This window comes from Pterocles gutturalis, unplaced genomic scaffold, assembly GCF_000699245.1.
Source record: "Pterocles gutturalis isolate BGI_N339 unplaced genomic scaffold, ASM69924v1 scaffold23539, whole genome shotgun sequence".
NCBI lineage: Eukaryota > Metazoa > Chordata > Aves > Pterocliformes > Pteroclidae > Pterocles > Pterocles gutturalis.
Genome location: NW_010131322.1, coordinates 33387 through 45494, shown reverse-complemented (window position 1 = coordinate 45494; position 12108 = coordinate 33387). Strand labels below are relative to the sequence as shown.

The window sequence follows — 12108 nt, the reverse complement described above, 5'->3', positions numbered from 1 at the left end:
GGGCTGGGCTGGAGGTGCCAGCGCCGGGCTGAAGCGACAGGCTGATGCCTGGGTGGATGGGGCTCCTCCGAGCCGGGAGATCCGGAGAGCCGCCTCGCCTGGTGCCCGCAGGAGTGGGATGGGTTGCAGAAGACAGATGGTTTCTTGTCTTTTCACCGTTTTTGCCGTCTCCTGTGAGGTGTTGCTTCAACAAATCTTCTCTTTCTTGGCCCCCGCCACGCTGCGTTGTTCCTAATGTTGCGGTGTCGTGTCAGGAGACGTGAATCGCGCGCAGCAGAAGCTCTTCATGGGCATGAGGAGCGTTGGGGAGCGCTTACAGGATGGATCTTCTAATTAGAAGACCGTTAAGTGACTAAGTGTTTTGAAAATGTCTAGGGTGAGAATTTACTTGTTAACTTTTTGCACAATGCCAGACACCGCGGGGTTGCCTTGCGAATCGTATAGAGTGCTCTTGCCTGGTAGAAAGCTTGGGTTGAAGCCGTGTGCCCCCGAGGAGGAGAAGTGCAGCTGGGACATTGTGGCAGTGCCAAGCCTGTAGCTTTCAGTGTGGTGTCAGGCTTTGGAATCTGCGTTCCCCAGAGATCAAGGCTCAGAAGTAGCGTTGGTTCAATATGTGAACTCTTCCCATCTGAGTGGAAACTCCCAGTAAAGTAGAAGGCTTAAAAGCAGAGAGACATCATCTCCTCTGTCTGTGGGCACTCTAGCCTCCCAGTCCAGAAGAAGGAGGTAAAGTCTTTAGAGATCTTAACTTCCATTTTCATGAAAGGTGACAATAGTTTCCTTTGCTGTGCCTGAGCATCATGAACCCAGGCTCTCCAAGGCACTGAAGAATCTTTACATGAGTGTTGGTCACCTTGCTCTGTTCCACCATTGCTCTGTTTGTGGCATGCCAGAAGGTCTGAGAGCCAATGAGCAGCAAAAATTTGGAAACTGGGGTAAAACAAATAGGAAGAATGTGTGTAGGGTGAGAAACCAGGATGGAAACTACTGCATCGTACTGATTTGGGACCTTGCATTACTTGTTAGAAACATTCTCTGTTGCGTGCCCACCCAGGTGCTCTTGCTGTGGTCAGGCTGTTTACCTCTTAGTAAATATCTGTTGCTGGTGCCTTGAATGACTTGCAGCTGCAGTGTTTGTATAAAAGCAGCAAGCGGTTTCCTTGCATAGCAAAGTTCTGTTGCATTTTGATAAGCCTTCACAATTAAATATGTATTTGCTGAATGACACATTGAATAAATGGAAATTGAGTAAATACAGGTTTTATATGCTGAAATTGGTTTATGCCAGAATAAAATTGGACTTTTATTTGATCATCAGCATTTCTAGGGGAAAAAAAAAAAGTAAGATGTGACTGGTCTTTACGTCAGTATTGCCATGTGGGACAGTTGATGATTCTTAATTAAGTTGGAGATTATTGTGTTTGAAGAATTACAAGAAGCAGAGTCTTCTAAGAGGGAGATCTCAAGAGGTGGTGTAAAATGGGGGAAGAATGACTGCAGGGAAATTATTAATAGATTTCATCAAAGACAGGGACTTGGGCTGATCTCGCTCGGTATTTTAGTTGATGACCTTGGGGCACAAAATAGGATGCAGTAGTGATGACCCAAAGCTGGGAACTGTTTTTTAGGGCCAAAGAGGAATAAGATATCCCACAGGAAAAATGAAGTGATGTTGGATGTAAGGGTGAGTAATAACCTATGGGCTGAAATTCAGCATGCGAGGTTTGGGGCTGGTACCAAAGTCCAGTAACAGGAAAGACAAACTTGAATGTAGTAATGGACCACACGATGTGAGCAACTGCTTTATGACAGTGAAAAAAGAAATTGTGATAGTTGGTCTGCAGCAGAAGAGCTCATTTAAAGAGAGGCACAAAAGTGTGAACTTTCTTGTACAAGGCTGTGAGAGCCAAGCCCAGGTCATAGGCATCAGCCCTGGTCATGCATTATAAAAAATAAAGTTGAAAAAAAAAAGGTTGTGCAGACTTAAGGAAGTGCCAAGAGCTATTGGGATGGTGAAATAAGTGGAGAGTTCAGAGTTTAGCTTGTTTTCCTAGGAAAGCTACAGGTAAGAAGGGATAGAACAGTTTAAAAGCCCCACTAGGATACAGTATTCCTGCAGAGTTTGTAGTTGGGACCTACGGTTTCCAATGCCATGTGCTGAAAAGACTCCTGTAAGTTCTGGGAATTCCTGTGATCACCTGATGGGCAAAGCCTACAGGGACAGGGGAGACTCTCAGCTGAAATTGTGGTGTACTTGCATGCTTTCTTTCCTGGAGGCTAAATGTATTATCCAAGCTCCACTGCCATGCCATCCGGGGGAGGGAAAAAAAAAAATCCAGAGCACCTCCTTTTTGCTTGAGGGAAGTGTGTTGCAGTGCCAGTGCCAGCCTTGGTGCAGTTGTGTGAGTCAGGAAGCTAACTAAGAAGCCAGGCACTGTGGTTGCCCTCTTTCTACCCGCAAGATGAGTTCATGATTACAAATAGCGGGCCGTGTAGAAGAGATCCTGTATTCTTAGGAGGACTGCTGCCTTCCTGAACTGCCAGCAGGAAGTTACGTGTGAGCAGAAGTTTTTGTTTTGTTTTGCCTCTTGGAGCTTTTTCTGAGTGATGGAGGATCCGTCAGTGTGGCTTCACATCTTATGTGCAGTTACCTGTAGGGTCTTAACTAGCCTGGATGTATTTCCCTTTTGGCTTTTGATCAACAAAAGTGGATGCTGTGTCCTCTGTGCTGCTGCTGCCTCTTCAGAGAGCTTCCTTGGGATCTGCTGCAGCCAGGGTGGAAGAGGTCTGGCTCCCCTTGCACCTGTGTGGCCATAAGTAAGAGTTAACAAAAGCTGCCACCAGTTGGCAGTTTCAAATTTATAAACAATGTCAGGGCTTTTTTTCTTAAGTTCCAGGTGGCTAAGCTGTCGATCAAAACTGTTGTTATACATGAATGTGGCACTGAATCCGTGTATAACAAGACTCTTGATGGACAGGTTTTTGGTTTTTTTTTTTTTTTAAAAGAGTGATTGTGGTGGGAACTCTGCAATTCCTGTAGTGCTGACAGTTACTCATGTAGGATGCCACCCAGTGCAGGGGGTAGTACTTTCAGGTTCTTTTGTGCCTGATTGCAGTTACAGTTCATAATAACGTATGGCAGTTTTCACCAGAAGTGTGCTGCTTTGGTAAACATCTCTCTGTTTTAAGGTTACTTCTCTGCTTTGCTGAGTTGTTTGCTCTTACCTGGGATGTTGAAAAAGGATGTGCTGTGGGATTGCTGAAATTCTGACTCCATCATGAAAAATTTTTCTCAGATTTCAGTTTTCAGAAATGTTTTCTGGCATCTCCTCAAGAAGAGAGATCTGTGAACCTCTGTGGCTGACTTGAAACTAAGGGCTGTGTTTACTTGCTTCTGAATTACATAATTACCAGTTGTTGCTTAAAGGAGGGGAGAAAAACAATTTACTGTTACTGCAAAGCAAGCCCTTCTTCTATCTGGTATTGGTTTCATTTCTTCACCTTGTCTCTGTGGTTTCAATGCCTGACTGTCCCATCCCACATGTTACCTCCTCCTCTGTTTCCTAGTAGACAAGGCTATTTGTAAAACCTCTTTTCTTTGTAAGGCATTTTTGCGGCTGTGGTTTGTTCTGCTCTCAAAGTAACTAATTATCACCTCAGAAAATTCAGAATAATGTAATAGCCATATTTTTAACCCAATCTCCAATTTATTCAAGAGAGATATACTTTATGTTTCTTGTATCTGCATTTTTCACCCTTTAAAAAATTATTTTTCAGGGTTTGGATATGTCCTAATTGAGGAGAATCAAAATACTGATTGCAAGTGAATCCTCCTCAGTCAGCCTGTTGGATGTCTCCGAGAACATAAGAAGTCATGGCAGAAAATGATACAACGCCAACCTTACCAAAAAAGTGTGGCCCGTACATTTCATCTGTAACCAGTCGTGGCATGAATTTGGTAATTCGTGGTATAGTCCTGTTTTTTATTGGCGTATTTCTTGCATTAGTATTAAACTTGCTTCAGATCCAGAGAAACGTTACTCTCTTCCCCCCTGATGTGATCACAAGCATCTTCTCCTCAGCTTGGTGGGTACCACCTTGCTGTGGCACAGCATCAGGTAAGTTCAGTCGTGTACGTATGCCTGGTGTGGAGATGAAAGGGTGGATAGGTAGTTATATAATTACAAAAAACTATGTGAAAGGTGTGGAAGATAAACATTTCTTTTCCAGCATCACTGCCCTTTCAGAGCTATTACTGTCCTAATCTCCCCATGTGTACACAGATATGCGTGCACGTGTCCAGAATTTTCTTTTTTTTTTTGGCTAGCTTGTTATACTGTAATATTGTTATCAGAACATAACCTTTGGTTTTTCTGCTGGGTTAGAGTACAAGTTTCACAGACTTTAGAAGGTTGTGCCACTTGTAACCTTGAGGCTGGTTTACAGGAGTGTGCTCTACAGGCAACCCGTGAAAATACCTGAAGTGCCACGTGGTGCGGTATGCAGTACCTTGTTGTGAGCACAACAAACCACTCTGAGTAATGCTCCCTTTTATGGGCCAGCTTTCCATTTGTTCCTCATTGTAGTTCGAGGTACTTTAGCTCTGTAAAACTGGGATACCTGACTGTGTCTCAGGGTTTAAGACCAGGCATGCAGTTTGCAGTTGTGGAGGCACGTTGCAAAACAGAGCACCTCGGTTGGATTTGTGTGCCAAGTTGGATGATGTGAACATGCTCCATTTCTCCTGTGACCATGCAGGGAGTTGAGGCTTTTCCATGTTTAGCTAGTTTAAGTGAGACATCTACTGTGGGTGGTAAGAAGTAACCCTTTTTCATCTTTTTTCATCTTCAAGTATCAAGGCATATTCCATATTACAAGCCTCATGGAATTCAGCTTTCTACTTGGCTCTGAAGATTGCTGATCCCATGGGTCAGTTTTACGCTTTACTAAGACAATACTCTTAGCAGCAAGTACTGGAGGATTCTGTTTTAGTGAACCTTTACAGTAAAGGCAGTATCTTCCTAGAGGTTGGTTTTAATAAGACTGAGAAGCTGATGTTTCTGGGTGTTAATATGAGTCAATAAACTAGCTTTTGAGTTGGCATCACTGTTTTGATAATGTTAATATTAAAGTCTATATTTTTCTGGTCTTCTGATTGCTTTCATTTTGATACTTTGTTGAAATACTACACCCAGATGTCATAGAGGAGCTTGATTTGAGAGGGAACGCTGGAAATATCCCTCTGAACCTGTCAGTTTTGTTGTCTTGTGGAAATACATTTGGTGTATTATGGTGGCGGTTACATACCTGCTTTATCTGCTGGTTGTCTTAGCCCTCTTTCTGTTATCCTGCTGAGACTGTGGATCAGTTATTGCATTTTATCTTGCATTTGCTGTATTTTTCTTTTAAACTTCAAACTGGTTGTCTTAACAAACATGTCTGGTAAGGGTTTGATCTTTTATTATTTGAAGTAGTAGGGGTTGAAATGGCAGAATCCCACCTTGCAGCAGCAATGCATAAGACTTGCAGTGTTCACTGTAATGTTTGCGGTGTCAGTTGTTGGCATCAGGCTGCACCTTACGCTCTCATGGGTTGTCTGAGAACACTGTCTATAGCTGCGTACGGGGGAGTCACGAAGGCTAGGTCTTGTCATCATCTCAGAAGAAATTTGTGGGCCTTTCTGGTTCTGATGGGTTAGTGGTTTTGATGGAAAGACTGGATATGGCTTGTAGTGAGTCACCTGCTATGTATTTGTAATACTTGATTTTAAGCCACCTGAGTTAAAAATGTAACTGCCTGAATTGTCTTTTTCTAGTAGGAGTGACCCTTGTTGAGGTGTTGTTCTTTCTTTTCATTATCAGTCTTTTCCTCTCCGTTTTCATTCCTTATCCTCTCTGCTAGTGTACATACAGGGAACCTCTGTGGTAAATGCTGATAATTTGCCCATTTTCTTGCCATTAGTACTTGCACAGCCTTCCTGGAACTGACATGAACATTCCTCTGCAGTACGGTTTATTATTATGAACAGAATAAAGTACTTTGCATATTTATAATCAGTGGTAGTAGAGGCTGCTTTCAGAGAAGTCCTTTCATCCATCGTTATTAGTCATCAGTTTGGCCCAATGCCTTTGGCAAGAAAATTGCTCAGGGAGATTTTTTCCTCTCCAACTTTACTGGTGATTTATTTTCACAAATCCTGGAGATCAGTTTCCTCTCTGGCAGCATAAAGAGCATTTGCCATAATGTACCTCCAGCAGCATGCCAGGCTAAGGGCACTGGAGTCCATACCGATGACTCAGGCTCTGCCTCCCTCCTCCAGCACCAGTTTGACACTAAGACCAGTGTTATTCCTCAGCTGTGTTGGTAACGGTCTTTTCAGTTGCGGTTGCAGTACAGAACAAATTTATGATGAAACTTTAAAAGAGCATGGCAGTTCCCTGGGGTTGAAAGTCCTGTTTACTTTCTGTATTCAACAGCTACTGTAGGCTCTTGCCTTTCCCTCTTCTCTGTGAGCCCTTACAGTAACATTGACAAAGAGAAAAACATTATCCAAACAAAAACTGCTTGTAACAACAACGAAAGAAGGCACAAAATATTGATGTTATAAACCCCACTCTGCTCTTGCTGTGGTATGTTTGTTTTGCAGTTATTTAAGCATGTATGTTTGATATGTGGGATTTTCAAAAGTGCCAGCCTGCATGTTATTTCTGCTCTTTTTGAGCTACAGTGTGAGACTGCAGATTTTGGTAGGGTGCAGAGCTCTTTCATCCTCCGCCTCTAGTTCAAATTATCTCTGTTTTGCTACTTCTGCCAGGTTGCTGCTGCAGTGGTTGAAGATGCTGCTGAAGTTTTACAGGGCTTTTTAAAATAGTGAAATTGTTTGAAATTCTTTGTCTTTTACAGTATATGTTTTGTACTATTTATCCTTAAAAGATTTGTTTTGGTAGTCACAATAATTGTCAAAGTCTAGATAGTCTTTATTTTAATTGAATATTGCCAGTGCTTTAACTTCTGGACCTTTTTTCTTTCCTGTCTTCACAGCTGTGATTGGGTTATTGTACCCATGCATGGACAGACATCTGGGAGAGCCACATAAATTTAAGAGAGAATGGTCCAGTGTAATGCGATGTGTAGCTGTCTTTGTGGGAATAAATCATGCCAGCGCTGTATCCTGTATTCTAATGAAATTGGCAATAACAAATGGGTTTCCACTAAAACAAAGCTCACAGTCAGACATGGTGAATTTTTCTTAAAGATATAACGTGCAGCATTTTTGCAAGGGAAATACAGAATATGTGTTAGTGTTAAACTGTCGTAGCAGTATTGGAGGTGATAAGTCTCAAGTCTTTTCGTTCTGAAAAATCTTTTCATTAGAAATGTCTCAATATTGGGCTTTGTCTTACTTATAGTCTTTATTTTCTTTGAATAATTAAAGTAAGTATAGGGAAGTATGTATGTGGTAGGTACTACAGAGAAGTGTTTTAGGACATTCCAAGGGCTGATGTCCTTTTAACACCATAGTAAGAGGCTGAAGCCCAGTCTTGAGGTCATCAGTAAAGCACGTGCACTTTGCAGAGAGTGGGGAAAGCTCAGGACCGGGCGAGTAAGCGTTGTTACCCCATTCTGCAAAGGGTGCCTTGATGCTGAGAGAATAGTTACCATTCTTGTGGTCACTCATTAAGAGCAATTAGAAGTCAGTCAGCATGTTGCAGTACGCTGTGCTCTTCCTAATTGTGTAGCTATTAAAATACATCCTTGCACAAGTGTGGTCAAAACTGGTGTCCCTTCCCTCTGAAGCAGCTGGGGACGTGCTGGATGATGGCATGTTTTTCACATGGACTGACAGACCTTACTGGCAGTGTTAGGAGTCTTAGTGGTTTTGCATAGTCATGTCTAGTTCCTCTTCTGTTGGGTAAAACCAGGGTCTGTCTGTGAAAGTTTGGTTCTTGTGAACTAATTAGAAAGTAAGTTGATCATCTCAACTGGTCTAGTGGTTAGCGGCCCTGCATATGGCGGGGGGGGTTGAAACTCGATGATCACTATGGTCCTTTTCAACCCAGGCCATTCTATGATTCTGTGATCTCTGGAACTCTTCATCTTCAGTGTCAGCTCCAACACAGTTTGCAGAAACTGCGCTAAGAAGTTCCAATTGTGTGCTACTGAATCTCCTCATGTCCAGGAAAAGACGGCAAGTTGCGTGGGAGATGTGAGAACTGGCTGAATTCTTACTTAGGTGGCTTGGCCCTCAGATGGGTTTTGTTATTGTTTGGTTTTGTCCCCAGCAGCCATCCTACCTAGTATGACCAGATGAGCTGGAACTGCCCAGATTCAGTCATTCCCACTGTCCCTCGCAAATTCCTGCTCTCCTTGCGAAAGAGGCATTAATCTGGTCCTGTGGTTCTCACTGACCTGACTGTACCTGTGGTGTAAGCACATGCAACTTCACTGCTTTTAAGAAACACAAGAGAACTGACAGCTTCTCTCTGCTGTCTTCTTCTCTCAGATTATTTACAGCAAACCTTCTTGCAGTTTTCTAACAGCTGTTACATATATTCCAGGACATCATTAATGTACTGTCTGTATTTCCACTTTGACAGCTCTCCAGACTGCTTTCTTTTCAGCTTATTACCAGTTCTGCACCTTGCCATATTTGGTGTGGTTTTTGGTCTTGTTTGACATTTTTTCTGATGCTATGGATTTTTATCTTGTAATTATTTATTTCAGTTAGTTGAACTTTCTCATTTCCTCTAGGTCTCTCTCCAGGTCTTTGTGAGAAAATAGGGCAATGTTTTTATGTTGTCATCCCATAAATTTGCTTTCAGGCTTATGAAACTTGGCAGCCTCCTTTTTAATAATCTGTTTTGGACAGGAGTAGTGAGGATGAGTTAGTATTTCCAAAACATTTTGAAGAATGTGAAACACTGCAAAGATATCTGGAATGACTTCACACTTTTACCACAGAGTTGAGAAAACTGATTTTCAGTGTTGATTTACGTGAATACTTTCACAGTAATATTTACAATTTATTTTATAGAAAACATTAACTTTTTTAATGTTTAACTGAATGTAAACTAGCATATAAATTAAACAAAATTGCAGTTAGGTAAGAGTGACAATACCAGTAAATCCCTGTCATTTGGAGGAGTCGAATGCTAGGTTTAAGTTTTCATGCTTAGTGTAATAAAGGACGAGGTAAGGATGAGATGTACTTACTTTGAACAGTAACATGTGCATTGCATGTCTGTATAGAACATTTGCATTGTCTGGTAGGTGTATAGTCTCTTAGCTCTTGTACAGTGCTAAGACCCTAAAAACGTGACGTGTCATACTTTAGGACGAGGTAAGGATGAGATGTACTTACTCTGAACAGTAACATGTGCATTGCATGTGTGTATAGAACATTTGCATTGTCTGATAGGTGTATAGTCTCTTAGCTCTTGTACAGTGCTAAGACCCTAAAAACGTGACGTGTCATACTTTTTAGTTTCATCATATATTGTCAACGCTTACAAGCCTTGTTTCCTTGTGCCTGATACCTGTGTGATAGCTGATACAGCTGGTGCTGTTGTTTTTATGGTATTTTTTTCTGTTGTGCCAAAATGTGATAAAAAGAATGACGAAAACTGCTTTACACTTGTACATATTTCCAAGCTTATCCTTAACAATCAACACAGAAAGTGGATTTTGCCAACAACATCCAGTTGTCTCTCACGTTAGCAGCCCTGTCAATTGGACTGTGGTGGACATTTGACAGATCACGAAGTGGCTTTGGTCTTGGAGTAGGAATTGCTTTCCTGGCCACGTTGGTGTCACAACTTCTGGTCTACAATGGAGTTTATCAGTAAGTATTTACTCCTTAAAGGTTAAATTATAGTCTTCTGAAGCTATAACATAAAATCAGAAAAACAGAAGGGGTAGAATTTGACATGATTTCCAAAGTTGCCAGCACTTAATTTGGAGTATAACAAAAATCAGACTGTTCATGAAAGCCTTTATGTGTTTGTAAGTGAGACTTAGTTGGAAGTTGCTTATTTTAATAAAATTGCTGCCTTGCCAACAATGTAACATGCTTTTTTTTTAGTTGAACAAGTGGGATTATAATGGATAAGAAGCCTCTTTTTTCTGGATTTGTCTCGTGTGATTAGACGACTCTGTGTATTGCATAATGTTGAGCTCAAACATGTGTGTTCTCTTCCAGATACACATCTCCAGATTTCCTTTATGTTCGTTCCTGGTTGCCATGTATATTTTTTGCTGGTGGAATAACTATGGGCAATATTGGCAGGCAGCTGGCAATGGTAAGTTTGGAGAGGGGGTCAATTGCCTTCTAGTAAAAGTTCCAATCTACATGTCATTCCTTCCTTTCTATATACCAACCAGCTATTTGATTTGTGGATGTAGAGTAAGACAGAAATCAGTAGTCATTGCTCTTTAATATAGTTAGTGAGCCATTGGTACTGTTATTCAGAGCGCAGCCCATGGCTTTGCTCTGTACGCTCTCAGTTGTGTACTTTCAGTCCTTTCAGGACCAGGAGCTAAATAAGAGCTCCAGTGGCTGGGCAGAAGACAGGCCATCCCCTAAGTCTGAACTGCTCTTTCTGGTGCTCAAGGAGACAGAAATTGCAGCCAACAGTGTGTGCACAGAACTGAGGGAGACCAAACTTATCTGGGTGGAGTGTAAGCTGAGCTATTTTGTCACTAATTTCGTAAAAAAATCCCCCTTGCAGCAGTCTTTTTCGTTAGTTATGTAAATTAATATTATTATTTTTGTCAACTTCTGTTTTTCAGTATGAATGCAAAGTCATTGCAGAGAAGTCTCATGAGGACTGAGGAGAAACAATATGCACCTTTTAAACAGGAAAATATGTGACAAATGACTGTTGGAGGAACATAAGGAAAACTTGACTATGAAATTGCCAAAATGCAATTTTTTCCCTTGAGTGGTATACTTTACTGCAATCTGTGATTGCTGCTTCTATAGAAACCTTGGTGTCTGATTTTGATTACTGTGAAGTTACAATAGTATGCAATACATTTGACAACATTGGTTCAATTATAGGATTCTTTTTTCCAAATCTAAACTTGAGTTTACCATAAATTCTTGTCTGTCCATAATGTTGCAGTGCCAAACTAAACCTTTGCACTACAGTTCTGTAGCTGAAACTTCTGCTTCACTTATCTTGAAAGTTTTGAGGAATTTGTTCTTAATAGCTCAGTGAAAGGCAGGGGATTCAGATTGGGGAATGAAGATCTTCTCTGTCCATGATTATAGCCCGTAGTGTCTTTATGAAATTAATGGATTACAGATGAGCCTTGATGCAATAAGTAACTGATTTCTGCCTGTTACCACAGTGTCATTCTTCTTACATCACAGGTGAAGAAACTTAATACAGATCGTATGGCTTATTGCCATATCATTTCATTTGTCTGTGGTACGTGCCCAGTATCACAGAATACAGAAATGGAAACCGAGGCTGGAAATTATTTGCTTTTTTTTTCCCCTGGTACAACCCGTATACACATTTGTATATATATTTATGTGGACCATCAAATGTGGACAGATTCTGGAACTACTACTTGTGTTGAGTAACTGGATACAATTCGGGTCATTCTTGTACAATCCCTTAAGCTGATTGGTGTTAATCCCTTATAAAAAAAAATAATCTTAGGGAGTCCTTATTGCAAAACTTAATTTTGCTGAACTAAACCAGACACTACCATGTAATGTCAGAAAATTCTTCATTACCAGTGTAACTCTTGATAGTTCTTGTCTACTACCTGCTCTGTTCGCAGGGATTGGCAGAAGGAGGCAAGGCTGTATTTTAGGTACTGGTGCAGCCCTTGCTGCTGTGACTACAGTCCAGGCAACCATAAATGCATTTCATCTTGCAGCAATTTTCTGAGGTAGAGAAATGCTGTTACCCCTATTTTACAGGTGCCTGTGCACAGAAAGTCTGGTAGGATAGAGAGCTGAAATAGGCTGTGTGCTAATTGGTTCCCTTCTTAAGAAGAAGGATTTTGGTGTGACCCATATTTGGGGGCATACGTGGAATTTCCTCTTGGGTTTGTAGCTCCCTTTTAAGACCATGAGTTAAAAGAACTTGTGCG

The 12108-nt window shown here is 41.3% G+C and overlaps 1 protein-coding gene across 1 annotated transcript; it reads left to right on the top strand.

Moving 5' to 3' along the window:
• Positions 1-3777: 3777 nt before the first annotated feature.
• Positions 3778-11346, top strand: INSIG2 (insulin induced gene 2). The gene is made up of 5 exons (XM_010080588.1): positions 3778-4118; positions 7042-7166; positions 9675-9841; positions 10199-10298; positions 10789-11346. Exons 1-5 carry the CDS (start codon positions 3875-3877, stop codon positions 10828-10830), a joined length of 678 nt encoding a protein of 225 aa, XP_010078890.1. The 5' UTR covers positions 3778-3874; the 3' UTR covers positions 10831-11346.
• The last annotated feature ends 762 nt before the right edge of the window (positions 11347-12108 follow it).

Bases quoted from the DNA above. Each gene is read 5' to 3' on its own strand.
- INSIG2 (XM_010080588.1), top strand. From the start codon at position 3,875: ATGGCAGAAAATGATACAACGCCAACCTTACCAAAAAAGTGTGGCCCG. The intron at 4,119-7,041 runs GTAAGTTCAGTC...CTGTCTTCACAG, and splicing joins TTGCTGTGGCACAGCATCAG to CTGTGATTGGGTTATTGTAC. The intron at 7,167-9,674 runs GTATCCTGTATT...CAATCAACACAG, and splicing joins GAATAAATCATGCCAGCGCT to AAAGTGGATTTTGCCAACAA.